The sequence below is a fragment of the Enhydra lutris genome, unplaced genomic scaffold, assembly GCF_002288905.1.
Source record: "Enhydra lutris kenyoni isolate GAN:26980312 unplaced genomic scaffold, ASM228890v2 scaffoldscaffold45, whole genome shotgun sequence".
NCBI classification, from domain to species: Eukaryota; Metazoa; Chordata; class Mammalia; order Carnivora; family Mustelidae; genus Enhydra; species Enhydra lutris.
The window spans coordinates 15,264,201-15,290,521 of record NW_019154129.1 but is presented as its reverse complement, the minus strand read 5'-3'; the positions used below and the strand labels follow the sequence as shown (position 1 = coordinate 15,290,521).

At 66.0% G+C, this 26,321-nt stretch overlaps 3 protein-coding genes across 12 annotated transcripts in view; all 3 read left to right on the top strand.

Moving 5' to 3' along the window:
- The first annotated feature begins 1,033 nt into the window (after positions 1 to 1,033).
- On the top strand, positions 1,034 to 17,199 carry LOC111156190 (WD repeat domain 90). Its single transcript, XM_022516912.1, is given in 42 exon segments — positions 1,034 to 1,043; positions 1,430 to 1,521; positions 1,671 to 1,847; positions 1,932 to 2,040; positions 2,204 to 2,374; positions 2,619 to 2,733; positions 2,821 to 2,888; positions 3,226 to 3,311; positions 3,416 to 3,625; positions 4,034 to 4,102; positions 4,679 to 4,789; positions 4,874 to 5,019; positions 5,094 to 5,151; positions 5,583 to 5,701; positions 5,823 to 5,966; positions 6,051 to 6,181; positions 6,256 to 6,372; positions 6,592 to 6,827; positions 7,004 to 7,143; positions 7,346 to 7,476; positions 7,881 to 8,011; positions 8,365 to 8,526; positions 8,717 to 8,845; positions 9,106 to 9,236; positions 9,314 to 9,354; positions 9,505 to 9,636; positions 9,756 to 9,938; positions 10,272 to 10,369; positions 10,988 to 11,090; positions 11,360 to 11,481; positions 11,654 to 11,813; positions 11,910 to 12,100; positions 12,189 to 12,357; positions 12,457 to 12,568; positions 12,715 to 12,886; positions 15,082 to 15,226; positions 15,229 to 15,528; positions 15,624 to 15,754; positions 15,864 to 16,007; positions 16,083 to 16,202; positions 16,288 to 16,372; positions 16,814 to 17,199. Coding segments are annotated over 42 exon segments (5,601 nt in total). The 3' UTR covers positions 17,014 to 17,199.
- A 341-nt stretch (positions 17,200 to 17,540) lies between these two features.
- Positions 17,541 to 22,766, top strand: LOC111156193 (ras homolog family member T2). Of its 6 annotated transcripts, none has more exons than XM_022516919.1 (19): positions 17,541 to 17,608; positions 17,722 to 17,780; positions 17,857 to 17,938; positions 18,033 to 18,076; positions 18,799 to 18,852; positions 19,250 to 19,302; positions 19,376 to 19,484; positions 19,650 to 19,751; positions 19,833 to 19,931; positions 20,031 to 20,139; positions 20,227 to 20,347; positions 20,562 to 20,646; positions 20,731 to 20,873; positions 20,959 to 21,059; positions 21,143 to 21,272; positions 21,349 to 21,436; positions 21,548 to 21,670; positions 21,756 to 21,958; positions 22,216 to 22,766. In XM_022516919.1, the coding sequence occupies exons 1-19, from the start codon at positions 17,572 to 17,574 to the stop codon at positions 22,340 to 22,342; spliced, it is 1,869 nt and encodes a 622-aa protein (XP_022372627.1). In that variant the 5' UTR covers positions 17,541 to 17,571; the 3' UTR covers positions 22,343 to 22,766. The 6 variants fall into 6 exon arrangements, with proteins under 6 accessions (XP_022372627.1, XP_022372626.1, XP_022372628.1 ...); XM_022516918.1 differs by having other exon boundaries at positions 21,143 to 21,273; positions 21,356 to 21,436; XM_022516920.1 differs by lacking the exon at positions 18,799 to 18,852.
- A 1,551-nt stretch (positions 22,767 to 24,317) lies between these two features.
- LOC111156200 (rhomboid like 1) overlaps positions 24,318 to 26,321 on the top strand; it is a 2,833-nt gene continuing 829 nt past the window's right edge. The window contains exons 1-8 of one of the 5 annotated variants that reach the window (XM_022516931.1): positions 24,318 to 24,375; positions 24,851 to 25,012; positions 25,248 to 25,472; positions 25,546 to 25,694; positions 25,782 to 25,894; positions 25,969 to 26,069; positions 26,150 to 26,210; positions 26,286 to 26,321. In XM_022516931.1, coding sequence (XP_022372639.1) covers positions 24,337 to 24,375; positions 24,851 to 25,012; positions 25,248 to 25,472; positions 25,546 to 25,694; positions 25,782 to 25,894; positions 25,969 to 26,069; positions 26,150 to 26,210; positions 26,286 to 26,321 — 886 coding nt within the window. In that variant the 5' untranslated portion in view covers positions 24,318 to 24,336. Of the gene's footprint in view, positions 24,376 to 24,850; positions 25,013 to 25,247; positions 25,473 to 25,545; positions 25,695 to 25,781; positions 25,930 to 25,968; positions 26,070 to 26,149; positions 26,211 to 26,285 lie in introns of all 5 variants that reach the window. The other 4 variants (XM_022516932.1, XM_022516935.1, XM_022516933.1 and 1 more) reach the window with 4 other exon arrangements.

Sequence of the window (26,321 nt, the reverse complement as noted above, 5' to 3'; positions counted from 1 at the left end):
TCACACTAAGTCCAGCCTAACCTTTCCTTGGCCCCACAGCTGCAGCTCTGCCCAATTCTAGCCCTCCTGTGTCCTGACAGGTGCTGGGGCCCTGGGCCAGCTCATCTTTTCTTGGGTGTCACTGGACCTTACCCAGCACCACCCAGCTTTCTGTCAGCCGGGGCTTGAGCCCCATCTCACGATCCACAGTCATTAGCACCTGGCCAGGAGATAGCATCCCAGAGGCCCAGGAGTGGGGCCGAATCTCCCGATGCTTAGTTCTGTGTCTTTTTTTTTTTTTTTTTTAAGATTTTATTTATTTGACAGACAGGGATCACAAGTAGGCAGAGAGGCAGGCAGAGAGAGAGAGAAGCAGGCCCCCCGCCGAGCAGAGAGCCCGATGTGGGGCTCGATCCCAGGACTCTGAGCTCATGACCTGAGCTGAAGGCAGAGGATTTAACCCACTGAGCCACCCAGGTGCCCCTTAGTCCTGTGTCTTAACCCCCCGGGGCCGAGTGGCTCTGGGGGACACCGCTTTGCCTCTCCGGTGGGTGGCACTGCCTGCGGACCGGAGTGGGGCACGTCAGGTGTGGGCGCTAGAGGGCTGCAGGCCGTAGGGTGGAGCCCAGCGGGCTATCGGGGGTGTGGGCAGCCGCTGTCAAACGCACTCCCATAAACACCGGTGCGTGTCCTTCCCCATACAGACCGGGCCCCAGAGCGCCGCGCACGTGCCTAGTCCCCACCGCGGCCGTGCTAGGGCATCGCCACAGGGGGCTGGCCTGGAAGTGGCCGCAGAAGCTCCGGGCCGCGACACCGCCCACCGCGGACCCGGCCTGCGTCCTGCCCCGCCGCGGTCACGCGACCCGGCTCTGCGCGCACCGCGGTCACGTGGTCAACGCCGCGCCGTCGCGCGGCCAACCCCGTCGCGGTCACGTGGCGTCGTGCGCAGGGCGGTGGGCGTGGCGCCGTTGCCAGGCGGCCGTTGCTAAGCGCGCGCTGCGTGCCCTGCGTGGAGCGCGCGGCGGCCGAGGCGGGAAGTTCGAGCGGCTACGCCATGGCGAAAGGTACCGGCGCGCGGGGGGCCCGGGCCGGGGGGCCGGGGGCAGGGTGTCGGTGCGGGAGGGGGCGGGAACGGGGCCCGGGGCGGCGAGGGCCGGGGGCGGGGCGGCGGCGCGGTGGAGACCGGGGGTCCGCGTCGGGGGGACGGGGCTCGGTGCGGGCGGTAGTCCGCGCTGCCGAGGCCGTGGTCGGCGGGAGGACGCGGGATGGCGCACAGTATCGCTGTCGCCGCGCGGAGATGGGGGCGGGTGGAGCGCAGGCCCAGGGTTTGGCCCCTCCCTGGGAGGTGTGGAGCCCGGCCGCACGACGCCCCTTCTCGCCGGCGGGGGTCTGGCATCTGGGGACGCGACTTCACGCCCGCGGGGGTCCTCACACCTTCCTGGCTCCCCAGTGTGGCAGCACCCGTTCCTCAACGTCTTCAGACACTTCCAGGTGGGCGAGTGGAAGCGGTCCACTAAGGAGGGCGATGTGGCTCCTGTGACCGTAAGTGGGCCTCCGGGGCCAGCAGCAGCCGTGGGGACCCCGTCTGAGCCCTCCCGAGAAACCGTTAGAGCCACCCGAGGGTCACGCCGGTGGTGCCCTTTGTGGCGTCCATGGGTGGACCGAGCTGCCTCCCCGTTCTCTGTCTTCAGGATAAAACTCTGAAGTGCACCGTGTACCGCATCCGGGGTCCTGTCTCTGCCAGCAGTTACATCCAGCTCCCCAGAACCAGCACCCAGTCTTTGGGGCTGACGGGCCGGTACCTGTACGTGCTCTTCAAGCCCCTGCCAGCCAAGCACTTCGTCATCCACCTGGATGTGGCCACCGAGGTGCAGAGCTTGGGGGAGTGGGGTCAGTGGGGGTGCACGCTCGCAGCCACTCTCGTCTCCTCATGGTCGTGCTGTGCCCTGCAGGACAGCCAGGTCATCCGTGTGTCCTTCTCCAACCTCTTCAAGGAGTTCAAGTCTACGGCCACGTGGCTGCAGTTTCCCTTCATCTGCGAGGCTGGGTTTTCTTTAAAAGGTGATGCCGAAATGGGGCGTGAGTGGGGGCAGTAGCCCTGGAGAGGTGGCCTGAGAGCAGAGAGGGAGGTGGGGGGCATGCCGTGCTTGGGGCTGGCCAAGTACAGAGTGCCGTGGGCTGGCTGGTGAGACTGTGGGCGCTGATCTTGGCTCACGCTCTCCAGAGCCGGCCGGTGTCGCTCCCTCTGGTACCCGGTGGACATACCTACAGCTGGACTTGCGGGACGTCCTGCTCCTGTACCTGAACCGGTGCTACGGCCACCTCAAGAGCGTCAGGCTGTGTGCTAGTCTGCTGGTGAAGAGTCTCTACACCAGTGACCTGTGCTTTGACCCTGGTGAGTGCCGTGCTGATGCCCCCGGCCTGCTCCTGCTCTCCTCCTCAGCAGAAGGGGCTGACAGCCGGGCCCACAACAGAAACGCATGTGCTGTGCCATCTTGGAGCCCCCCAGCAACCGAGGCACCTGTCGGGGGCAGGGGGTGTTTGTGGCTGGGCTGGTGGCGTCTGGTGTCGAGACTCGCCTGGGCTGGAAGAGGGAGCTGGGTGGGCCTCCTTCCCTGGACCGGCTCTGTCCTCTGTAGCTGTTAGCACTGCTGAGGCACGGCGGGCGAAGCTGCCTGTCGTACCTGTACCGAGAGAAATGGCATTCCCGGTGCCAAAGGGGGAGAGCTGGTATGACCACTATGTCCACATCCGGTGAGCGGCTCCGCCCGTCCTGCGGGAGGCTGGCGAAGGGACGGCGGGCTGGTCGCTGGACACTGACTTTCCTTCCACCCTGTCAAGGTTTCCCAGAGACAGCTTCAGAGTGTCCTCCGAGCTGGCTCAGGAGAGCTCTTCGCCTCCTGAGGCAGGTGGGCCTGTGAGGGCAGCAGGGATTGGGCTCCGGCCTGCAGGGGCGTGGAGTTCTGCGGGAGGGGGTGTTGATACTGGGGGTGGCGACCCTGGCAGGGGGGTACCCACAGGGCCCAGGGCTCGCCTCGAGGCTGTCCTGAGATGCCGGCTCCGTGTGGGAGGTATAGGTGCTTGGTGTTCTCAGCTTTTCCAGCTAGGAGGGCGTTCTGGGGCCCGGGGTAGAAGAGTGGCCTGCGGCTGTGGCTTGGCAGGAGTGGGTGAGGCCCTGGGACCGTGCTTTCCCCAGGCCTTGTACCCTCTGCTGAGCGGCTCCTGTGGCCTCTGGCTGTATTCCAGACTTCCTGGGGCGCGCGCCGCAGGTTCTCTCTCGCCCAGTGGCTTTCAGCAATCCCGTCCAGGACCGTGTGCCCTCTGTGGTGCAGGTGTGGCCCCGTAGCCGTGAGTGCTCCTGTGTCCTTGGGGGCGGGGCTGGAGGGTGGCAGCCTCAGGGTGCTGACAGGCGCTTGTGCCCCTGCTGTCTTGTCAGGCCCCCTCGGAGCCCAGGCCCCTTCCAGAGGTCAGCGTGTTCTGTGAGTGCTCAGAGCTCCCCAGTGTGAATGGCCCCAGTGACCGTAGCCAAGAGCCCTCAGCCAGGCCGGAGGTCACCGACAAGCATGCGGCCGGCGGGGGTGTTCACGTGCCCGCTCCTGAGCGGACCGTGGTGCCGGTGGCCCCGGAGGGTGTGGCCGTGCACGAGGTCAGTGCCTACCCCGGGGAAGGTGAGGGGTAAGCCGTTTCACCAACGTGGGTGAGGCCTAGATGAGGTGTGGGGAAGGTCTGCCGGGTCTCTGAAACCTGTCGTTATCCAGCCTTCCCACGGAAAGCAGCACAGGCAGGAGGTGGCTTTGGACGAGAGTCTCTTCCCACAAAGGGTCTGGAGGCACCAGGTGATCCGTGGAGGCCTTGGGTTGCAGGCAGGGGCCGGAGCTGGGCTCCCCAAAGGGTCTGGCACTGAGGCCAGGTCCTGGGTTCCTGGCCCGGTGCAGCTGGCAGAAGCCCCCGGACTATGCTGCTTCTGGGAGGGAGGAGCCAGCATGGGCTGCTGGGGCCCCAGGGGGCAGGAGCCTCACCTCCTGGGGTCTCAGTGCAAGTTTGCCTGTTTCAGAGCCTTCTCCCAGATCCCGTCCTGAGGCTCAAGGGAGTCATCGGCTTTGGGGGCCACACCACCAAATGGGTGAGGGGTCCCGTGCTCTTTCTGGGTCGCATGAGCGTCAGTCATACAGAGGGGGCAGTGGGAAAAGCTTGTGTTTCCCCAGTGTGGTTACGTGGATGTCTAAGCGTCCTCAGGGTGTGGAGTCCCTCCCCCCACCCCGCGGATTCCCGGCCCTGCCTATGTCTGCGCACGGCTCTGCGTTCGCTCGGCGGAAGCGCGGGGGTCCCATCCCAGTGTCCGTTCCTTCTGTCCTGAGCGCAGGCCGCGTGACCATGGGCCCAGGTGCAAGAGCTTCCCTAAACCTGAGAGCTCGCATGTGTACTGTGAGGCTCTGATGCTTGTCTGGTGTGCGGGGCTGGTGTGGGCACCGGTTTTGGGTCTGTGGCCCTGTGCTTGCCGGGTCCTTCTAGACGCCGTCTGAGTGTCTGTGGGTCTTGGTGTTTCTCTACTTCGACTCCGGAGTTTCTAATACCACAGACAGGGTTTGGGGACATCCTGCATAAGTGTGTACGCTCCTGACACACAGGGATTGTGCTGGGATTGGGGCGGGCAGAGGCTGAGCAGCCCGGGACGTCTGGGTCTGGCCCCTGTGCACAGGCCCTGTGGACCAAGGATGGCGCTGCTGTGGTGTATCCCTGCCACGCGGTCATCGTCGTCCTGCGCCTTGACACCCGGGAACAGCGCTGCTTCCTTGGCCACACGGACAAGGTGGGCACTTCCCACCATCCCAGGGGAGGTTCATGCCTGCGGGCCCAGTGCTGTCCCATCCCCTCAATGTGCCGCCGCCTCCAGGTTTCTGCCCTGGCTCTGGATGGGAGCGGTTTACTGCTGGCCTCGGCCCAGGCCAGGCCTCCCAGCATGCTACGCCTCTGGGACTTCCAGACCGGGGAGTGCCTGTCCCTGTTCCAGAGCCCAGCCCATGCCCTCTGTTCCCTCAGGTGGGCATGGGGCCTCGGCGAGGGGTGGGGGGGGCCAGCCCCAGCCACGCTCACTGCTTCCGTTCTGTCCGCAGCTTCTCTGACAGTGGGGCGCTGCTCTGCGGCGTCGGCAGGGACCGCCACGGGAGGACGGTAACAGGCCCGGGTCGGGGGGCTGGGGTGGCCGTGCCAGGCTGCGGGCAGAGTCCAGGCACTTAGCAAGCAGAGCTCCCCTGCCGAGCCCCCTGGCCCGAGTGCCCCGTGTGGTGGTGCCCCGTGCTCTCAGGCCCACGCTCAGAGTCGGTGCTCTGCCTGCTCTCTCCACGGGCCGCGTTGGGCGTGTCCGCCTTCCTGAGGTCGGGTGTGTCGGAAGCATCCCGTGTTTCAGCACAGGCCCGTCTCTGCTTGGAGCTCGGGGTTTTCTCTGTTCCCACAGATGTGCCCAGCCTCGAGTGTAGAAGCCCAGGGGTACACTTACGATTCTGGCCACCGAGCACTCTTGCGTGGAAAAGGAGAGCTGAGGCCTGGGGGAGGCTGAGCAGGGTGGGGGTGGGCTGCGGGCACTCAGTACGGGCCTCTTGCAGGTGGTGCTGGCCTGGGGCACAGCCCAGGTGGGACGAGGCGGTGAGGCAGTCCTTCTGGCAAAGGCGCACACTGGGGTTGACATCCAGGCATTTGACGTGGCCTCCTTTGACGAAAGCAGGTGACAGTGCTGTCCCTGCACTGCAGGAATGAGACCTTGGTGGCCCGTGGGCCCAGATGGGGGCGGAGCCTGCTGCTCCCTGGGTTGGGGCCCCTCATAGCATCCCATTTCTGCCTTGCAGGATGGCGTCGTGCGGGCAGGGCAGTGTGCGGCTGTGGCGGCTGCGAGGGGGGGAGCTGCGTTCCTGCCCTGTGGACTTGGGGGAGCACCGTGTGCTGGAGTTGACCAGTCTGGCCTTCGGACAGGCGCAGGATGGCCATATGCTGTGAGTCCTGCCCTCACTCCCGTGACTGGTTGGGTCCCCTTCGTACGTGTCCCTTTAGCCCTCACCTGTCACTTCCCGGAGCAGCTACGTGTGCAGTCGTAGTGGCCACATCTTGGAGATCGACCCCCAGCGTGTGGCTGTGCAGCGCGCACGCCGGCTCCTGCCCGCACGGCCCCCCGACGGCCCCGTCTCACAGAAGCAGATGTTCAGCTCGGGTAGGTGGGTCTTCTGCTACATGGGTAGGGGGAGCTGCGCTGATGCTGTGGGCTGACCCTGCCCACCCCCCTAGGCCCTGGCATTTCCATCAGCAGCCTCAGCGTGTCCCAGGCCATATGCGCCGTGGGCTCTGAGGACGGCTACCTGCGCCTCTGGCCGCTGGACTTCTCCTCTGTGCTTCTGGAGGCAGGTGGGACCGCAAAGCCGTCCCGGCGTCGGAGCTGCCGTGGGAGGGCCGTGTCCCTGGGTCATCCCCTGGCTAGACTTCAGCCCAAGGTTTTGGGGGGGTCGAGTCTTGAGGCCAGGAGTGGTGGTCATCAGGGAGCCTGCCTGTCCTGGCCCACAGACAGGTGGGTTTGCCTCTGTGGTGGCAGGAGCCCAGGAGCTCACTGAGTCACACTGTGTGCAGAGCACGAGGGCCCAGTCACTTTGGTGTGCATCAGCCCCGACGGTCAGCGTGTGCTGTCCGCCACATCCTCCGGCCTCCTGGGCTTCCTGGATGTCCCGTCCCGGGAGTACAGCGTGCTGGTTCGCTCCCACACCGCTCCGGTGCTGGCCCTGGCCACTGAGGGCAGCCGCGGCCAGCTCGCCACAGTGTCCCAGGACCACACTGTCCGCGTCTGGGACCTGGTGACCTTGCAGCAGGTGGGGTGCGGCCAGAAGGGTGCCATCGCAGAGGGAGGGCCCGAGGGCCAGTGGGTGGGGTGCAGGCAGGCGTGGAGCCTTGAGGGCCCCTGGGGCCACCTGGAGAGATGGGCTCTCAGGCTCTTGAAGCCCATGTAGCCCCGTCCCTGCCCGGCCTCATGGACCCCGCCCTTCAGCTTTATGACTTGAGATCCCCTGAGGAGGCCCCGTGTACCGCCACCTTCCACCCCACGCGGCCAGCCTTGTTCTGCGGCTTCAGCAGTGGGACCGTCCGCTCCTTCAGCCTGGAGGCTGCTGAGCTGCTGGTGGAGCACAGGTGGGTGCCTGTTGGCTCCGGCCCCACAGACCCCCGAGGCGGAAGCGGAGGTGGCATGTGGGCCGCGGGGCCGGGCAGGGAAGGGCCATGCACAGAAGCCCCAGCCCTCTGCCGCCCCTGGGGAGCTAAGTCAGGAGCAGCTGGGAGAGGTGTGGGTGGTGCGGCTCAGGGCCAGGGCAGCGGCTGTCCCTGTGTGGTGCAGGTGTCACCGAGGACCCGTCACCGGTCTGGCCACCAGCCCCGACGGCAGCCTCCTGTTCAGCTCTTGCTCCTCGGGCACCTTGGCCCAGTACCAGTGCATCAGCGCCCCATGCCGCGTCTTGCGTGTGGCAGGTCAGGCCCCCACGCTGCCCCTTCCAGCCTCCTGACCACGTCCTTGTCCCGTCCCCGTGGGGCGGGGCTGGCCCACTGCCCGCAGCTCCCGGGTTAGCGTGGTTTTAGAACTTAGCGCCCCCCCAGCATGAAAGGTCAGTGAGGGTCTGTGCCAACCCTGCCGCGGGAGGAGGCGAATGGCCTGAGCACTGGGTGGGGGGTCGGGTCAGCCGAGCATGTGTGTTCCCTTTTGTGGCCACTTGGTAGTAACTTGGGCCAGCGGGTGGTCCCTCGGCGGCTGGCCGTGGTCCAGGAAGAACCCCAGCTGGTCCAGCTGTGGCTCGTGCCCGCTGGTGTCCGTTCCCACAGTTGGGGGTAGGTCTGGGTCCCTCCCAGTTGACCCTGTGCCCCCACGCTGCCGGCAGCTAACGTGGTGTGCCGGGACGCCCACCCGACCCCCAACGCCCTGGCAGTTAGCGGGGATGGCCGCCTGCTGGCCTTCGTGGGCCCCTCCAAGTATGTGGTGACTGTCATGAACGCATCCTGCCTAGAGGAGGTGAGCGAGCTGGAGTCTTCTGTGTGTCCATGCTGGCCTGGCCAGCACACCCTGCATGTGTCCCCCGCCGGGGACATGTGGCTCTTCTGGTCCCTCCAGGGTGGAGGGTGGTAGGGAAGGACAGGGCCTCTCCTTGGGCCTGGGTGGAGAGCGAGGGAGTCAAGGGGGCAGGTGGGAGGTCACGCTGAACCCGAGAGGGTCTGACCCTTGCTGCCTGGACTCAGAATGTGTAAGCCGCAGGTGGCAGGACTGCCGAGCGGGTGCCTGAGGCGACTCCCTTTCTGTGCTCGTGCTCTGGGGGTGCACGCTCTGCCTGGAGTCCGGGCCAGGGGCAACTTGCTGCCCTCCCCCAGCTGCTGCGAATCGATATCAGCGCCCTGGACCCGGCCAGCAGCTTCCTGGACTCGGCCGTGGCCATCTGCTTTGGCCCCGGACCTCCTAGCCACCTACTGGTGTCCACGTCCTCTCACACAGTCACGGTGCTGGATACCGCGTCGGGCCGCGTGGTCCGGGAGGTGAGCCCGGGCTGTGGTCAGCGTGTGATCTCTTCCCTCCACACTCCAGCTCTAGTGCTTGCAGGGCTGCAAGGAGGGTGGCCCTGGGCCACCTGCTCTCCTTGCAAGTGGCAGTTCTCATGAAGGGAGACTTCCCTTTGGGGGCCTGTGATTTCTGGTCTCTCCTCACCGACCAGAGCGCCTCTTGCAGCTGCCAGGCGTCCACGCTGTGGCCTGCCCCTCCCTGGCGCTCAGCAGGGACGCACGCTTCTTGCTGATGGCCGCCGACCGGGCCATCAAGGTGTGGGACTACGTGACGAAGTCCTGCCCCAGCTGCCAGGTGGGGGCCCAGGCAGGTGCCCGGTAGGTGGGTGGGAGGGAGGGCGGACGAGACCCCCCTGCTCCCCAGTGCCTGCTGGGGCCTGCAGCCCCTGAGAGCGCTTCCTCCCACCCGTCTGGCGGCTCAGGGGCCTCGCAGCCAGGCCTGCAGGATACGTCGCCATCCTGCAGCGGGAAGCAGTACTCCCGCCCGGTGCTGAGGGACCGTGGCGCCGTAGCTGTGTTTCCAGGGTCTCTCTGTGTGACTCCCGTTGCCCCCAGGTGTATATTGGCCACTCAGAGCCTGTACACGCCGTGGGCTTCAGCCCTGACCAGCAGCAGCTTCTCAGCGTGGGGGATGCCATCTTCCTCTGGGACATTCTGGGTCCGCCAGAGAGGTCACCCTCAGGAAGGCAAGTGCCTGCCCTGGAGCTGCGTCTGCCGGCCTTCTGCTACCCTCTTCCTACCCGGTCTCTCGTTGCCTCTGCAGTGCTGGAGACTCGCCTGCGGCCGCCCCAACCTGCAAGGCTAGTGAGTGGCCCCACCACAGGGGCAGGCTTTGTGGTCATCTCTGGGGCCGGCTCTGCCATCTCTGTGGGTGGCGTAGCGCCCCTTCCTTTCCTGGGGTTCCTAGCGCAGAACTGGGGGTGTGTGGCCCAGGCTGGCTTCTTTTGTGTCCAGGCCTGGACGCAAGGCAGCTGGAGGACACGGTGTGTGGGGCCAACGGGCTTCCCTGGCAGCAGGTGCCCGAGCTGTCCCCAGCATCCCCGCTGCAGCCGGGTGTCTGTGTGGCGTCCCTCAAGGGTGACAACGGTAGGGCGGAGAGCCCCGGAGGGACTGTCGAGTGCATCTCTGCTCCAGGTCGGGGCGGGGCGGGGAGGCAGCAGAGTTCTGTCCCTTCCTCTCACTGCTCCCTTCCGCCTTCTCCCCAGGTGCCTCCTCCTCGTCGGATGAAAAAGGAGTCTCTGAGGAGAACCACAGCCCCGCGTGTCTCCGTCAGGCCTCGTGCCTGCCCATGCTGGTGAAGGAGGCCAGCAGGGCTGGAGATGGGGTCTGGGGGTCTCCAGGGGGCCCCTGGGGCCTCAGCATGGGTCCCCACCCCCATAGCTGGTCCAGTAAGCAGAAGAGGGGCAGCAGGATGGGGTGGGGATACTCGTGACAGACCACGGTCTTGCGTGGGCTCCAGGTGGCCTGAGGGAGGCCCAGCTGCCGGACGGGCTGAGGTTTACTCTGTGAGACAAGCTCTGTTCGCTGCGGGGCAAGTAGGCTCGTCCGAGGCCCTAGCTGGGCTGGGCTGGCTGTGGGGTGGGGCCTGCCTGACGCCCCCGGGTCTGCTGTGGGTCAGACATGTGTCCTGCCCAGCGGTGCCTGGTGACTGTGTGCAGGGAGGGGTCTCTGAGGGGTTGTGGGTGCTTTGACGTTTCGAGGCCTCTTCCTTCCCCGGTCAGGTGCTCGCAGCGTCAGGAAAGCTCAGGTCCACCCCTCTGCTCGCCCAGACTGCTACAGGCACTTCCTGGCACGCTATAAGACCCCCCTGTTGGCCAAGGTCAGTTGGGGTCGGGAGCGTCATTGCAGGCCCTTTCACAAGCAGATACCCTACGGGCCCAGAGGTGGGGGTGGCATGGCCCGGTAGTTTCCCGGAGTGTCCTTTTTCCCCGGGGAAACTCGGTTTCCTGGGGTCTCCCTGGGGTGGCTTCTAAAGCTCACAGTTTTGGTGACATGGCTTTGATGTAGATCTTGGTGACAGGTCTCGTGCAGGTGACTCCTCCACCCTGTGCCTGCACTCTGGCTTGGCTGGGCAGGGTTCTGGCTGTCCTGAAGATGTCCACAGTGGCCCCGGGTGGTGTCCTGATGAGCCCTCCCTTTCGGCCCTGGCTCCTTCCCATTTCCTCATCCTGTGCCCGTGTCCTCCCCAAGGTCTGCCCTGGGCCTTGCTGCCCTGCCCAGCCTCCCTAGATGCCGGGTGCCTCCCACTCGCGCTCTGCCGGTTTCTCGTGTGGGTTCTGGGACCTATGTTCCTGCCATTTGTCTCCGTCTGGGAGCCTGCACCTCCCAAGGCTCATCCCAGGCTCCAGCCTGATCGGGGAGAGGTTGAGCTGGGGAGGGGGTGGCGGGTGGCTGAGCACCGTGCCGGCACCCCAGCGTCCTGTCCGTGTCTTTGCAGAGTGCCTCTGTGTCCAACACCGGCGTGGAGCGTCTGCTGCTGAAGGTCGTCGTGGGCTACAACGGGAACGGGCGCGCCAACGTCGTCTGGAAGCCGGATACAGGTGGGGCCGCCGCGCACCCTGGCTCCCAGCCCATCCGTGGCAGGGAGGGCCCAGCTCTGTGTGCCCCGGGACAGGCCCGGGGAGAGCCCGTGAGCACTTGCTATCACAGGCGGCTCAGGTGCCGAGCTGGGACGCCTTTTCCTGGTAGCCTCTTGTGTTCCGGCCCCCGAGTGGCTTTTCCGGCGTGAGCCCCGTGGCTGTGGAAGGAAGCAGGGATGGTGCGGCCCGGGCCCCGCGGCCTGGCTCAGGGGTGCCCTCCTTGCCCACAGGCTTCTTTGCCTACACGTGTGGCTGCTTGGTGGTGGTGGAGGACCTGCATTCTGGGGCCCAGCAGCACTGGCTCGGCCACCCCGAGGAGATCTCCACCCTGGCCCTCAGCCACGGTGCTCAGGTACCAGCCCGGCATCCCGCCTTCTCCACCCAGGGCCGGTCCTTGAGAACCTCAGCCGGCTCTCCCCTCCAGGGCAGGACGAGGGATGCTTTTCCAGCCTTCCCTCCAGCCAGAACCGCAGTGGGACTGGGGCCACTCCGTTCTGGTTGACTGCCTGCCCCCTGCCCGCCAGGTCCTGGCCTCAGCCTCGGGCAGCCGCGGCACTGCCTCCCGCTGCCACATCTGCATCTGGGACGTGCCTGGGGGCTCCTGCCGGCACTTCCTTTCTTACCACAGGACCGCCGTGCAGGCTCTGGCATTTTCGCCAGACGATGAGCTCCTTGTCACACTGGGTCAGTTGGGGTATTGGGAGGACAGTGGCCTCTGGGCTTTGCTGCCTGTCCTGGGACTCCTGGGCAGCTGGTGCAGCTACCGTGTGTCTTTGCCAGGGGACTATGGTGACCGCACTCTGGCCCTGTGGAGCACGACCGCTTATGAGCTCCTGTCCTCCACCCGCCTCCCGGAGCCAGTGCACGGTGTGGCCTTTAATCCTTGGGATGCCGGAGAGCTGGTCTGTGTGGGCCAAGGTGCCATTAGCCTGTGGCTCCTACAGTGGCACGGGACCGATGTCAGCCTCCAGGTGCCAGGGTTCAGAGGCTGTTCCAGACGACGGGGTCGGGCTGGGCCCCAGGACACTGCTGACCCCCGCTGCCCTCGTGTCCCTTCAGGGACACCGAGTGCCCATCCCCGAGGAGGTGAGGGCGGGTGAGTTGACTTCACTCTGCTACGGGCCTGTACCTCTGCTGTACTGCGGCTCCAACGCCGGCCAGGTCTGTGTCTGGGACACAAGTGCCAGCCGCTGCTTCCTGGCCTGGGAAGCCGACGACGGTGAAATCGGTGGGTGTCCAACAGCGTCCCCACGGCCCCTCCCTGGGACACCTTGTCTGGAGCTCTGGGCACCTGGGGCAGGGGCTCATGCCACCTCCTGCCTCCCAGGAGTGCTGCTGTGTTCGGGTGCACGGCTGGTCAGTGGCAGCAACGCCAGGCGGCTGCGCCTCTGGGCGGTGGGGGCCGTGGCAGAGCTTCGGTGCGAGGGCTCGCGCGCCAGGTGAGCTGCTGGCGGGCCGCGGGGCTGGGGGAGGGGGAGGCCAGTGTCCTGCAGCCCGAAGATCAGGACACATCCCCAGAGTCCCAGGTCCCTGGGCCGTGACTCCTGCCGCCCTTTCAACCTCCTGCCCCCACCCCCCACCCCAGGTCTAGCTCCGTGTTCATGGAGCGTGAGCTGACCTTGGACGGGGCCGTCGTGAGCGCGGTCTTCCACGACAGCATGGACATGGGCGTGGTGGGCACCACGGCAGGCACGCTCTGGTATGTCAGCTGGGCCGAGGGCACCAGCACCCGCCTCATCAGCGGTCATAGGAGCAAGGTGAGGGCATTTCCACCCTGGACAGAGGCAGGGCGGTATGCCACACAGGCTCTGCTCTGCTCCTCCCTTCCCCGGCTTGCTCAAGGGCCAAGACCAGCAGTCCGGCGGGTTTGTCTAAGTGGCCCAGGCAGTCCCCAGATGACGACAGCCTGGAACTGTGTGCTAACCCTGTCCGTACGGGCCTCACATGCGTCCCCACCCGGGCCTTTTGGCCTTCTCTGTCCTTCTTAGTTTGTCCTTTTTTTCTCATAATTTATTTGTTGGAAAAAACGAGCTTCTTTGTCCTGGAACCTCCCACCAGCTCAGCTGGACCTGCCTCTAGGCCCTTATACGTTCCTGGGGTCCGAGAGGGCTGGAGGCCAGGCCAGGGTCTGGTCCAGGGCTGCTCGCCCGTCGGTGCTGTGCTCGTAGAATGGCTCCCTGCTCGGTGGGGCTTGCTGGGGTGCTGCTCGGATCCTGACCAGGAGAGACGGCCTCACGAGCTTGGTTTCTTCTGGGTGGCGCTGAGGCGGGAGTGCAGGGTGGGCGAGTCTCTCCCTGCTGGGCTGGGTCTCCTGAGTGCAGGCTTGGTTCCTCGGCCGCCAGCAGGGGTCTGCGAGTTTGCGAGGCTCTGTGCGCACTGCTGGGTGGGAATGTGGGTCCGGCTTCCTCGTGGTCACGGCTTCTCGTGATGCCCTTCAAGCCCCGTCTTTGGCCAGGGGCAGGTTCTTCGAGTTGGTTCCTGAATCCTTTTCCTTTTTTTTAATCTCTGTTCGTTTGTTCTGATATAATGGTTGTCATCAGAGGAACTTGGATGGGGGAGTGTCGTGTGCTGCTTGTGGATTTTTAGTGGCAGCTCTGTGTTCGGGTACGAGGTACACACTGTAGCCCTTATCCGCTGGGGGGGGGGGGTCTGTGGTTTTGTTATCTTCACAGAATTGCACGACGCGTCGCCACAATCCCATTTTGGGGCATTTCCCCTCCCCAAAAGGAAGCCCCTTACCCTTTAAACAACCCGCCCCCCCGCCCCGCCCCAATCCCCCTGCCCAGCCCCTGGGACTCCCTGGCTGACTCTGTTGCTGTGGATTCAGCTGTTCTGGGCATTCCTGTCTGTCCGCCCTCTCTCCGCGAGCACGGGGCCCTCCAGGTTGTCTGTAGCACAGCGTGCGTCAGTGCCAGACACGCCTCCGTGTCCGTTCACCTGCTGGCACACGTGCCCTTGGGTCCTACAGCCTTGACCGGGGCTGGTGGTCGCTGGTGACGTCCCTCTCATGTGGAGGGACAAGGTGTCCCAGGGTCCCCTCTGCGGCTCCACCCAGAACCGGACTCGGCTGTTCCTTCTCAGAGTCTGGGGGCCTCTCCTGAGGGAAATGGATGTAGGGGGTCGTGGTCCAAGTGCCAGAGGGACCTGCTGCTGCTCAGCCAGACAGCTTGGTCACTTTTTATTTATTTATTTATTTATTTATTTATTTGACAGACAGAGATCACAAGCAGGCAGAGAGGCGGGGGGTGGGGTGGAAGCAGGCCCCCTGCTGAGCAGAGAGCCTGATGTGGGGCTTGATCCCAGGACTCTGGGATCATGATCTGAGCCAAAGACAGAGGTTTTAACCCACTGAGCCATCCAGGCGCCCCTGGTTACTTTTTTTCCACGTGACATATCAGGAGCTCGCATTTATCCTTGAAATTCACGTCCGAGTCTAGACCATGCTCTTGTCCTTTGTGGGCACGTGGCTTCTGTGTCTCCTGTTTCCCGTGCTCTTGTCTGGGCTGTCTTCCTCCACCTTCTGTGTGCAGCTCTCTGGGGACACGTCCTCACCCATCGTCACATCACCATTTTTTAGGGTCAACCAGAATGGTCCCTTCTGTGCTGTCTTGGCAAGGGAGCCGTCAGGTTCCGCCCCACCCGGGTCTCGCGTGGGGGTACTTGGGACGGAGGCAGGACAGGTTCTTGATGCCACGTGGAGGTGGTTGGGGCCAGGCAGGCTTGTGCAGGAGATGGTGCCCTCGTCAGAAAGACCACCTGGGGCGTCTGGCGGGCTCGGTCCGACAAGCGTGTGAGTCTTGGTCTTGGCTGTGAGTTTGAGCCCCACGTCCGGGGTAGAGTTAGGTTAAAAAATAGAATCTTTAAAAAACAAAACACACCTGGGGCTGCCGTGTCTCCCCTGTGCCTGAGGGCCCCGCAGCCTCAGCGCGGCCGGCTGGCTGGCTCCTTACAGGTGAACGAGGTGGTCTTCAGCCCCAGCGCATCCCACTGGGCCACGTGCAGTGATGACGGGAGTGTGAGGGTGTGGTCCCTGGCCAGTATGGAGCTCCTGATCCAGTTCCAGGTGCTGAACCAGGTACTAGGGGCCCCGAGGGCCGAGCTAGACCCCCTCCTAGCCCTGCCAGGTCTCCGTGTCCTCCCTCAGTGTCTATCCCAGCCTTGGGGCTGGGCCCGCGTTCCCCATGCCCAGGGGAATGCCCGTGTCTTCCTCCTGTGGGCCCCCAGAGCTGCCTCTGTCTGGCTTGGAGTCCCCGCTCCCGCGGACGCCCAGAGCAGCAGCAGGTGGCGGCTGGCTACAGTGACGGCACCCTGCGTGTCTTCAGCGTCACCCGCATTGCCATGGAGCTCAAGACGCACCCCCACCGGGCTGCGCTGACAGCCCTGGCCTACTCCGCCGATGGTGAGCAGTGGGGCCCACGGGGCCTCCGTGTGCTCACCCGTCTGGGCCGGGGGCCAGGGGCTCGCAGGGTAACGTTGTGGCCCTGTCTGGCCCAGGTCAGACCATCCTCTCTGGAGACAAGGATGGGCTTGTGGCTGTGAGCTGCCCCCGCACAGGGATGACCCTCCGCGTCCTGAGTGACCACCAGGGCGCTCTCATCTCCACCATCCAGAGCACGAGCAAAGAGGTGAAGCAGCCTCATGAGCCGGCGGGGCCTGGCCTGGGGGCTGTTGGCAGGGGAGGGAGATCGGGTAGGGCAGGGCGGGAGGCACCCACCAGCCCTTCCCTAACCCCAGTATGGAGACTTCGGGACAGAGGGGGCCGACCTGTGGCTGGCTGCCAGCTCAGACCAGCGCATCAGCATCTGGGCTGCCGACTGGCCGCGGGGCTGCTGTGAGCTCGTGGACTGGCTCAGCTCCCCATCGCCCACCCTCACGGAGGTAAGGGTCCTGGGGGCACGGGGGAGGGGGGGTGGTGCCCGCCCATCTGACTGCTGTGTGTGTGCTCCTCCCCAGGCTCCCAGCCATCCCCCGCCCTGTCTCGTGGCCTTCTGCCCCTGGGACGGGGCGCTGCTGGTGTGCGCGGGCCTCAGCATGCATCCAGAGCTAGTCTTCTACAACCTTCATCAGAAGCAGGCACGTGTACCCCCCGCCCTGTGTGGTCCTGGGAGCCCGAGGGCCCCAGGGCTGGGGAAGGGAGGCTCACACTCACTGTCCACAGGTGGTGGAGAGGATCCCGCTGCCGTTCTTTGCCATGTCCCTGAGCCTGTCCCCCAGGGCCCACCTTGTGGCCGTTGGCTTTGCCGGTGAGTCCTGGTGCAGTGGGACGGAGGGGAGCCGAGGGGCTCAGCCGTGCCCCACCTGAGACCGGTCTCACCTCAGTGCCCCAAGTTCCTCATCCCTGTACTGGGGCAAGGACACACGCCCAGGCGCACTGTAGGGTTAGGAGATGAAGGGTGTGAGGTGCTGACTGTGGGACCCAGACCCAGGGCCTGAGCAGAAGGACTCACTGGCCTAGCTTGGGGCGTTGGAAGCCGATGGGCTCCCCATTAGGTTTGGTGCTCCTGGTCCCAGCTGCGGCAGTCCCTAGGGTGTGGAGGACACAGGGCTTTGAGCACATTTTCTTCCAGAGGCCCCAGCACTAGGACAGGGCGGGGACCCTGGGCCCCGGGAGCTACACAGTCACGGGGTGTGGTGGGCGCAGCCCTCCGCCTGCCCAGCCCCAACCCCATGCCGTCTGCCCCCAGAGCGAGTGCTGAGGCTGGTGGACTGTCATTCGGGGGCCGCTTGGGACTTGGCCGGCCATGACGATGTGGTGCAGCTGTGCAGGTCTGCCCCGCCCGCCCAGCTGCTCTTCTCAGTGGCCCATGGTGACATCTTGGTGTGGGAAGTCATGGGCCACCGGGCCTCCGAGCAGTCCTTGAGCTCAGGGCCTCCGCCTGACTGAGAAGCGGGGACGTCCGAGGGCCTCCTGCTGAGCCAAGAAGGCCTGGGTCTGTCCACACCAGAGGGCCTGGGATTGTCAGTCATCGAGACCCTGAACTTATGGAAGGTGTTTGCTGGGCTCTTCACCTGCGGGCTCTCCTAGGTCTCTACCTTGTCAACTTTAAATAAACGTGGGTGTTGCATTCTGGCTTATGGTCAGCTGGTCACTCCAGGCTCCCGCTGCCCTGGCCCGAGCCCGGCCTCCACCAAAGGCTCCGACCTCCTGCTCCCCGTGCAAGGGGTGGGAGTGTGGGGGGTGTGGGGGTCCCGGGGCGGGCCTGCAATACCCAGTGTGTTCGCGCGGTGGCGCTGCCGCACGGCAGAGACGCTCTAGCCCTCTCGGTTCGTTCGTGCGGCTCGGCGGGCTGGGGGCCGGAAGTGCGGGCGGGGGCCGGAAGTGCGGGCGGGAGGGGGAGCGCTGGTCGGGGTCGGGACCGGGGTCGGGACCGGGGTCGGGACCGGGGCTGGGACCGGGGACGGGGTCGGGGACGGGGTCGGGGACGGGGCCCGTGCAGCCGCCATGAAGCGGGACGTGCGCATCTTGCTCCTGGGCGAGGGTAGGTGCCGGGCTGGGGAGGCGGGCGGGGGTCTCGGGGTCGGGGCGGAGGCCGGAGTGGGGAGGGGGCGCGGCGACCAGTGGCCGATGTGCTGACCGCGCCGCCCCGCGCAGCCCAGGTGGGAAAGACGTCGCTGATCCTGTCGCTCGTGGGCGAGGAGTTCCCCGCGGAGGTGAGAGGCGCGCGCGGCCGCAGCCCTCGGTGCGGGTCCCGGGCCTCGGGCCGCCCTCATGCCGCGTCCCCTGCAGGTCCCTCCCCGCGCCGAGGAGATCACCATCCCCGCAGACGTCACCCCGGAGAGGGTGCCCACGCATATCGTGGACTACTCAGGTGGAGCCGGCCGGCCGCGCTGTGCCCCGGGGGCGGGGTGGGGGGGGGCTCCCGGCGGGCTCCGCAGCCCCGGTGTCTCCCTGCCTCCCCGCAGAAGCCGAGCAGACGCCAGAGGAGCTCCGGGACGAGATTCACAAGGTGCGCTGTGTCCCGAGGGCTGCGCCCCCGCTGCTGCCTGCCAGGGATTAGGTGGAGGAGCTCAGGGGCCCGAGGCCTCGCTAATCCTGCCACTTGTCCGGTTCCCTGGGCTCGCCCTGCCAGACGCTGGAGAGAAGAGGGACCGTGCCATTGCACGGCTGGCCAGCCGGCTGGCTCTGGGGAGAAGTGACCCCTTACCCAGGCCTGTGCCCTGACTGCCTGTGCCACCATCCCGTAGCCCTTGGCACTGCTTTGAGCTTCTGAACCACAGCAGGTGTCCTGAGCCAGGCTCCAGGTCACCACTGTCCACCTGTTATCAGGAGCACCTGTGCTCGCGCCCAGCGCCCGAGGGGAGCCTCTGCTGCGTCCCGGGGTATCACTGGGCTAGGGCGAAGGCCCCAGCTACCCAGGAGCAGCCTTCTTGTCAGTCCTCCCTTGGGTCTTTGTCACTCCGTGCCTGGAATGACACGGGAATGCAGGGCTGCTGCCTGGTGCCCAGTTCCAAGGCTGGAGTCCTGAGCCTTGCAGGAGACCCGGCAGACCTGGTGGCTCCGGTGGAGGGGGCGGGAGGACTTGTCAGGAGGAGCAGCTGACGGTGTCTGGGGATCTCTGGCTGTGGCGGGGTGCTGAGGAGGGGTGGGGTTCCAAGGCGTCTGGCCCCAGCAAGGCGGCGTGGAGCCGGAGGCCCGTGCTCACGCTGTGCCTCACCCCCTTTTCCACAGGCAGACGTGGTGTGTATGGTGTACGATGTGTCTGAGGAGGCCACCATTGAGAAGGTGAGGGTGGGAGCACCTTCTGCGTCGCAGGTCCTTGCCGCTGGCACCCAGCTCCAGGTGTCCTCTGAATAAACTGCAGGCGGACACTCAGCTGACCCAGGGCCTGGGCGCTGGGAGCCTGTGGGCTGGAGTTCCTACGGCCCCGCCTCCCCACAGAGCATGTGGGTGGTTACCAGGACTGTGGCAGGGGCTGCCTCGGGCTGGTGACTCCAGATTCCTTGGGGGTGTTTGGGGACTGTTAGGATCAAGTGAGGTCCATCTGCCGACTGTTCTCTCCAAGTGGCCATGTTCCCGGTGTCCAGAACTTTGTTCCTCAGCGGGCCTTGACCTCTCCCAGTCCAGGCAGGAGTTCCAGACAGGGGCTTGCCTGTGCTCACGGCTAGGTCTTGCTTTTCAGATACGAACCAAGTGGATCCCACTGGTGAATGGGGAGACTGATAAGGGCTCCAGGTAACGGGCAGGGCCCAGTGGGTGGGAGCCACTGGTTCCCCCATCCACGGTGACCGCTGGCCTCTCCCTGCAGGGTCCCCATCATCCTGGTGGGCAACAAGTCGGATCTGCGGCCAGGGAGCTCGATGGGGGCTGTGCTGCCCGTCATGAACCAGTTCCCTGAGATCGAGACATGTGTGCAGGTGAGCGGGCGGGTAAAGTGTGTGCCCAGGTGCTCTGGCCTCTGCTGCTGGCCTCTGGACACCCCAGGTCTCCTGGGAGACAGCCCGTGCCTGCCTCTTGTCGGGGGGCCCCTTCGAGTTTGGTGGTACGGGTCACGTCTCTGCGTCTGTCCCCGGGGCCACCAGTGCTCTGCCAAGAACCTGAGGAACATCTCGGAGCTGTTCTACTACGCTCAGAAGGCTGTGCTGCACCCCACAGCCCCGCTCTACGACCCCGAGGCCAAGCAGGTGGGCAGCAGGCTCTGGGGAGGCGGCCAGGCTGGTGGGAGCGGTGGCGCAGGACACGCTCTGAGCCAGCTATCTCTGCAGCTGAGGCCCGCGTGTGTCCGAGCCCTCACGCGTATCTTCAGACTCTCGGACCAGGATCTGGACCAGGCGCTCAGTGACGAGGAGCTCAACGCCTTCCAGGTGCGGCCCCCCTCTGCTGGTGCTGCCCATCCCTGGAGGGCACAGCCAAGCACTCGCTGGGGAAACTGGCTAGCTGACGGCGACTTCCCTCGGGGGCAGAAATCCTGCTTTGGGCACCCGCTGGCCCCTCAGGCCCTGGAGGACGTGAAGACAGTGGTGTGCAAGAACGTGGCCGGAGGCGTGCGGGATGACCGGCTGACCCTGGACGGTGAGTCTGGACGCCCTGCCGTGCCCTGGGAGCAGCAGGGGCCTGCCTGTGCTCCGCGCTACCTGTCGTCTGTCTCTTCTGGGACAGGCTTTCTGTTCTTGAACACGCTGTTCATCCAGCGGGGCCGTCACGAGACCACATGGACCATCCTGCGGCGCTTTGGCTATGGGGACACGCTGGCGCTGACCCCGGACTACCTTGTCCCGCCGTGAGTGGGGGCGGGGCTCCCTGGCTGTGGGGAGTTGGACGGGACAAAGCGGAGGCCGCTGCCCCGCCGGCATCCTGGCTGCCTTCCTGCCAAGGTGTTTGGCTGAGGGCTGGTGCAGGAGCCTCGCTGTGCGGAGACACAGGAGTCATGGGGAGCGTGGTGGGCAAGGGGCTCCCCCAGGACCCGGGAACCGGACTCCCCCGCCTCCCCGCAGGCTCCACGTGCCCCCCGGCTGCAGCACCGAGCTCAATCATTTCGGGTACCAGTTTGTGCAGAGGGTGTTTGAGAAGCACGACCGGGTAAGGGTGTCGTGAGCTCTGCCCTGCACCGCCGCGATCCCGCCTGCCTCCGGGCCCGTGTCACTGCAGCCCCTCTGCCTGCAGGACCGCGACGGCTGCCTCTCGCCTGCAGAGCTGGACAGCTTCTTCAGCGTGTTCCCCGCTGCCCCGTGGGGCCCCCAGCTGCCTCTCGAGGTCTGCACCGAGGCGGGCCGGCTGTCTTTGCATGGGTACCTCTGCCAGTGGACGTGAGTTCAGCCCTCACCCATGGAAACACTGCCCATGCCGGCCGCTCGGCCCTGACCCTGCGCTGCCCGCCCCTCCCGCCCTCAGCCTGGTGACCTACGTGGATGTCCAGCGTTGTCTCGAGCACCTTGGCTACTTGGGCTACCCCACGCTCTGCGAGCAGGACTCACAGGCCTACGCCATCTCAGGTGGGTGCCCGCCCTCCCCCCAAGCCCAGCGCCCCCTCCTGGTACCCCCCTTGGTCACACTGCCCCTGGTTGTCCATCCGCAGTCACTCGTGAGAAGAGGCTGGACCAGGAGAAGGGGCAGACACAGAGGAACGTTCTCTTGTGCAAGGTGGTGGGGGCCCGTGGAGTGGGCAAGTCCGCATTCCTGCAGGCCTTTCTCGGCCGCAGCCTTGGGGTGAGTATCTGTAGGGTGCCGGTGGGGGCTCTGGGCAGCGTCTGGGCCAGCGAGCTTCAGTCGTCTCCCTTCTCCACACCAGGACACCAGGGAGCCCGCGGAGGGACGAGCCACCTATGCCATCAACACGGTGCAGGTCAACGGGCAGGAGAAGTACCTGATAGTGAGTGCTGGGGTCCCCGGGACAGACCCTGGGTCCACGCTGGGGTGTGCTGTGTCACTGTGGCCCACGGGGCTGGCCCTGCACCCCTCCCTGAGCTCAGCCTTTGTCTAGCTGTGCGAGACGAGTGCGGACAGCCTGCTGGGCACTGCGCCCGATGCCTCCTGTGACGTGGCCTGCTTGGTGTTCGACGGCAGCGACCCTGGGTCCTTTGCGCTATGCGCCAATGTCTACAAGGCAAGCTCCCCCTGGCACGTCCCTCTGGGGCAGTCCCCACGCCTCGGCCGCCCGGACGGTCCCCTCACGCAGCCTCTCTCTGCAGCGCCACTACCTGGATGGGCAGACCCCCTGCCTCTTTGTCTCCTCTAAGGCAGACCTGCCTGAAGGCATCTCGCCACCCGGCCTGTCGCCTGCGGAGTTCTGTCGCAGACACCGGCTGCCCGCCCCTGCTCTGTTCTCATGTGTGGGTCCGGCCAAGCCCAGCACTGCTGTGTTCACCCGGCTCGCCGCCATGGCCGCTTTCCCGTGTGTACCCGCACGCGGCCCTGTGGCGGGAGGCCGGGCGCCATCCCAGGGAACCAGTGGTCCCAGTGGCCCGGAGGGCAGGGCCGCTGTAGCGTCGAGGCCAGAGTCACTTGGGTGTGGGGTGGGCCCTGTGCTCGGGGCGTTCGGCTGGGCCCACGCGGACAGAGAGCAGCCCCAGGAGGTGGGGTGGGGGCTCTGACAGCGGGCATCTGGGCAGCACCCCTGGGGCGCCTCCAGCCAGCCTCTCTCTCCTACAGACACCTGGCCCACGGGGAGCTGCACACCACCTCCTTCTGGCTGCGGGCGACACTGGGGGCCATTGGGGCTGCTGTCACTGCTGTCCTCAGCTTCTCACTCTACAGGGCCCTGGTGAAGAGCCGGTGAGGCCACCAGGGTACTGGTGTGGGGGCCACCTGCTCGCGAGGTCTTCCTTCTGTCTCACCTGGGCTTCTGGGGACACTGCCCACTGGCCTGCCTGAGCCCCAAGGACAGGTCCCCCCAGTCCTGCAGCCTGTGTCCCTACCCAGCTACAGACGCCAGGCACCACCCGGTTGGGGTGTCACATGTTGGAGGGACGGGGCGTCCTGGGGGAGGAAGCAGGAGCCCCAGACCCACGTGTCCTCAGGGCTCCGCTCCTTTCTGCACAGCAGCCAGGGGGCGTGAAGGGGGTCAGAAGACCGAACTCTGGGCCAAAGGTGGGGGCTGGGGAATGACGTGGTTGAGCATCTCAGGGCCTCCCTCACTCCTCCCGGAAGACACGAAGCGGGGTCCCCTGATTAAACTTCACTTGTGTCTTTTGCACCTGGGATCCTGTTTTCTGAAGGCGACTTTTCTCGAATCCACTACAACACGTCCTTTGTCTCAGCATGGGCTGGAAACCTCACTCCTGAGCCCCACATCCTTCTCCAGGCCTGGGTCCCCATTCTGAGGTCTCTCTCAGGGCCCAGCTGTGGTCTGGGAACCTCTGCATCCATCCAGGCCTGAGCTGGCCTGCGGGGTTCTGAGAAGCGAGACCTTCCTGATGGCTGCTTCCGCCTGCCGCGAGCTCAGCAGTCTGGCTGGGGTGTGCCGAGGGTCTAGGACTCTGGGATGGGACTGGGGTGTGCCCAGACACTCTGCTTCTGGTGTGCAGGGTTGGACCGGCCTGGGAAATTGCCATTTTTCTTCACACCCTGGCCAGATGCCTTAGCCCCCCGCCCTGGGTGGGGGACAGCCAGAGAGCCCCACCCTACAGGGTGGGGAACTGAGAACCTTTGTTGGGCTGGGGAGAGGGCCCAGTGTGGGGCCCGGTCATCTACTTGGTATGTGTTCTGGGGCCTGGAGCAGAGAGCCTGCAGTGTGGCTGGGCATGCCCTCCTTCCTGGCATCGGGCCCTCTCTGCAAGGCAGCCTCCCCCAAGCCCCAAGGTGCTGCTTGTGGGAGGTGATGCTCCGCAGAGATGCTGTAGCCTGACACAGGTCTGGCTTGACCCTGAAGTTGTTCTTCCACCGGCCTCCCAGCCCCGCTGGCCCTCGTCCTATGGGTGTGGTTCTCACCTGCCTTTGGGTGGGGCTGGCTGCCAGGAGGGTGGACTGTGGCATCAGGATTGTGAGGGGCCCATGAGGGGTTGCTCTGACGGCACATCCCCGTGGTCTCTGTCGCCTCCTTCTATGGAGAGCTCTTCTTGCCCTCCCCAGGAAGTAGGGACCCTTTCCTAGCCCAGCTGCAGCCCCACACTGACGTCCATGGGTCTGCCTGGGCTACCCATGAACTCGCGGAGCTGGAGGTCCCCCTGTCCAGCACTGAGCCACGGGAGTGGTCAGGGGTCTCTGGTCCCAGGTGGGTGCTGTGGGTTGGTGTCCGTGGACCGAGTGGAGGCAGCTGCACCAAGCCTTCCCCACCTGCCCCCACCAGTCGCCCTTTAGCAGGTGGTGGGGCTCACGGTGGGGCTGCGGTGCGTGCCTGGCAGGGTTCCCTGGCCTGAGGAAGGCGTCCTGGGCAGCCAGGAGGGGGCTTCAGCGCTGAAGCCCCAAGCAGAGGGGCGCGCGAGGGAGGCATCTAGGTGCTGCCCTGTGACTCAGTTTCCCGGCCGCTGTGCCCGCTTGGTGAGCAGCCCAGGCACAGAACGGGAAGGCGGTGAGCGGGGCGGCAAGACCCGAGCTCTGGTCGGGGCCGTTCCTTCTCGGGGCGCGTCCGCAAGCAGGGCGCGCGCGTGTCCCGGCCGCGAGTGGAGGGGCCGGCGGCGGCAGCGCGCGCGCGGGGGCGGGCGGCTCTGGCTCCGTGACGCGGCGCCGAGCGGAGCGGGCGGAGCAGGCGGGCCGGGGCGGAGCGGAGTCGTCCGCAGAGCAGCCCCTTCCGGCCGCGGCCGCCGACCCCGGCCCCCGGCCCCGCCTGGCTCTATGGACAGGAGCTCGCTGCTGCAGCTTATCCAGGAGCAGGTGCGTGGGGTGGGTGGGGGGCGCCGGTACCGCCCCCGCCGCAGCCCTCCCGCCGCTGGGCTGGGCCGAGGCGACAGAGCTCCCAGAGAGCCGCGGTCCAGTCCCCGCTCCGCGCCTACTCTTCGGCCCCCTCTCCCGCGACCTTGGCCCCCTGCCTGACACCCCAGAAGAGGGTGAGCCAGATCAGGGGTCCTGGGGAGGTATAGGAGGGAGGGAGATCGTCCTCAGACCTCGGCCCTACCTTTCTAGGAGGATGGGCAGGGCAGAAATGAGGTGGGGAGGTCCCTAATTGCTGGAGGAGCTGGAGGCCTGGGACCCAGGCACTGGTCCCTTGGTGGCTCCTGGGACTGTGCTGGTCCAGAGGTCTGGCCCCGGGGTGCTTGGAGCCTGCCTCTCACAGCTGGCCTGGCCCAGCCCTGTGGCCTGGGAAGCCTGACCTACCCTCAAGCTTTGGCCGATGGCCCCCCCACCCCAGCAGCTGGACCCTGAGCACACAGGTTTCATCGGTGCGGACACCTTCACCGGCCTGGTGCACAGCCATGAGCTGCCCCTGGACCCGGCCAAGCTGGACATGCTGGTGGCCTTGGCCCAGAGCAACGAACGGGGCCAGGTCTGCTACCAGGAGCTGGTGGACCTGGTCAGTGCCATAATGGGTGGATAGCAGGGGTAGGGGCTTAGGCCTTGGCAGGCACAGTGCCTGGTCCGAGTGGGGTGGGCAGACAGCCCCCTCTCCCTGCCCTTCCCAGCAGGGAGGGGTGTGGACTTGGGGCAGGGACTCCGACTGGACCAGGAGCTGGGCGGGCCAAGGGGCAGGGTGGCTCTGGGGAGGGCGGGGAGTATGGTGGCCCATGCTTAGGGCCACCCCCCTCCAGATCAGCAGTAAGCGCTCAAGCAGCTTTAAGCGGGCGATCGCCAATGGACAGAGGGCACTGCCGCGGGACGGGCTGCTGGATGAGCCAGGCCTGGGTGTCTACAAGCGGTTTGTGCGCTACGTGGCCTACGAGATCCTGCCCCGAGAGGTGGACCGCCACTGGTACTTCTACCGGCACCGCAGCTGCCCACCCCCCGTGTTCATGGCCTCAGTCACCCTTGCCCAGGTGTGCCCACCTGCCCGCCACCCAGCGGCCACCCACAGGCCTGGCCCTGCCTGGCCCTAACCCTCTCTCCCAGATCATCGTGTTCCTGTGCTACGGGGCCCGCCTCAACAAGTGGGTGCTGCAGACCTACCACCCCGAGTACATGAAGAGCCCACTCGTGTACCATCCCGGCCACCGTGCTCGAGCCTGGCGCTTCCTCACCTACATGTTCATGCACGTCGGGTGAGTGGGGGCCCACCTCTGGCATCCGTCCCGTCGGGCTGGCAGCCTGACCGCTGACCTCCTATCTGTTTGTACCCACACGGCCAGCCTGGAGCAACTAGGGTTCAACGCGCTCCTGCAGCTCATGATCGGGGTGCCCTTGGAGATGGTGCACGGTCTGCTCCGCATCAGCCTGCTCTACCTGGCCGGTGTGCTGGCAGGTGAGGCAGGCACGGGACCCCTGGCCATCTTCCTGGTGAGCCTCACCCTCACGGCTCTCCCTTTGCTCACACAGGCTCCCTGACTGTCTCCATTACCGACATGCGGGCCCCTGTGGTGGGGGGCTCTGGTGGGGTCTACGCCCTGTGCTCGGCACACCTGGCCAACGTCGTCATGGTAACGGGGCAGACTGCGGGGCGGGTGTGGGGAGGGGCCTGCAAGGCCTGCCTCACAGCCTCTGTCTCACGCCCCATCAGAACTGGGCTGGGATGAGGTGTCCCTACAAGCTGCTGAGGATGGTGCTGGCCTTGGTGTGCAGTAAGTAGGGGTCAGGGGGCTGGGGGGCCTCAGCCTACTGCCAGGGCGCCCCCCACCTGCCACCTTTCTCTGCAGTGAGTTCCGAGGTGGGCCGGGCCGTGTGGCTCCGCT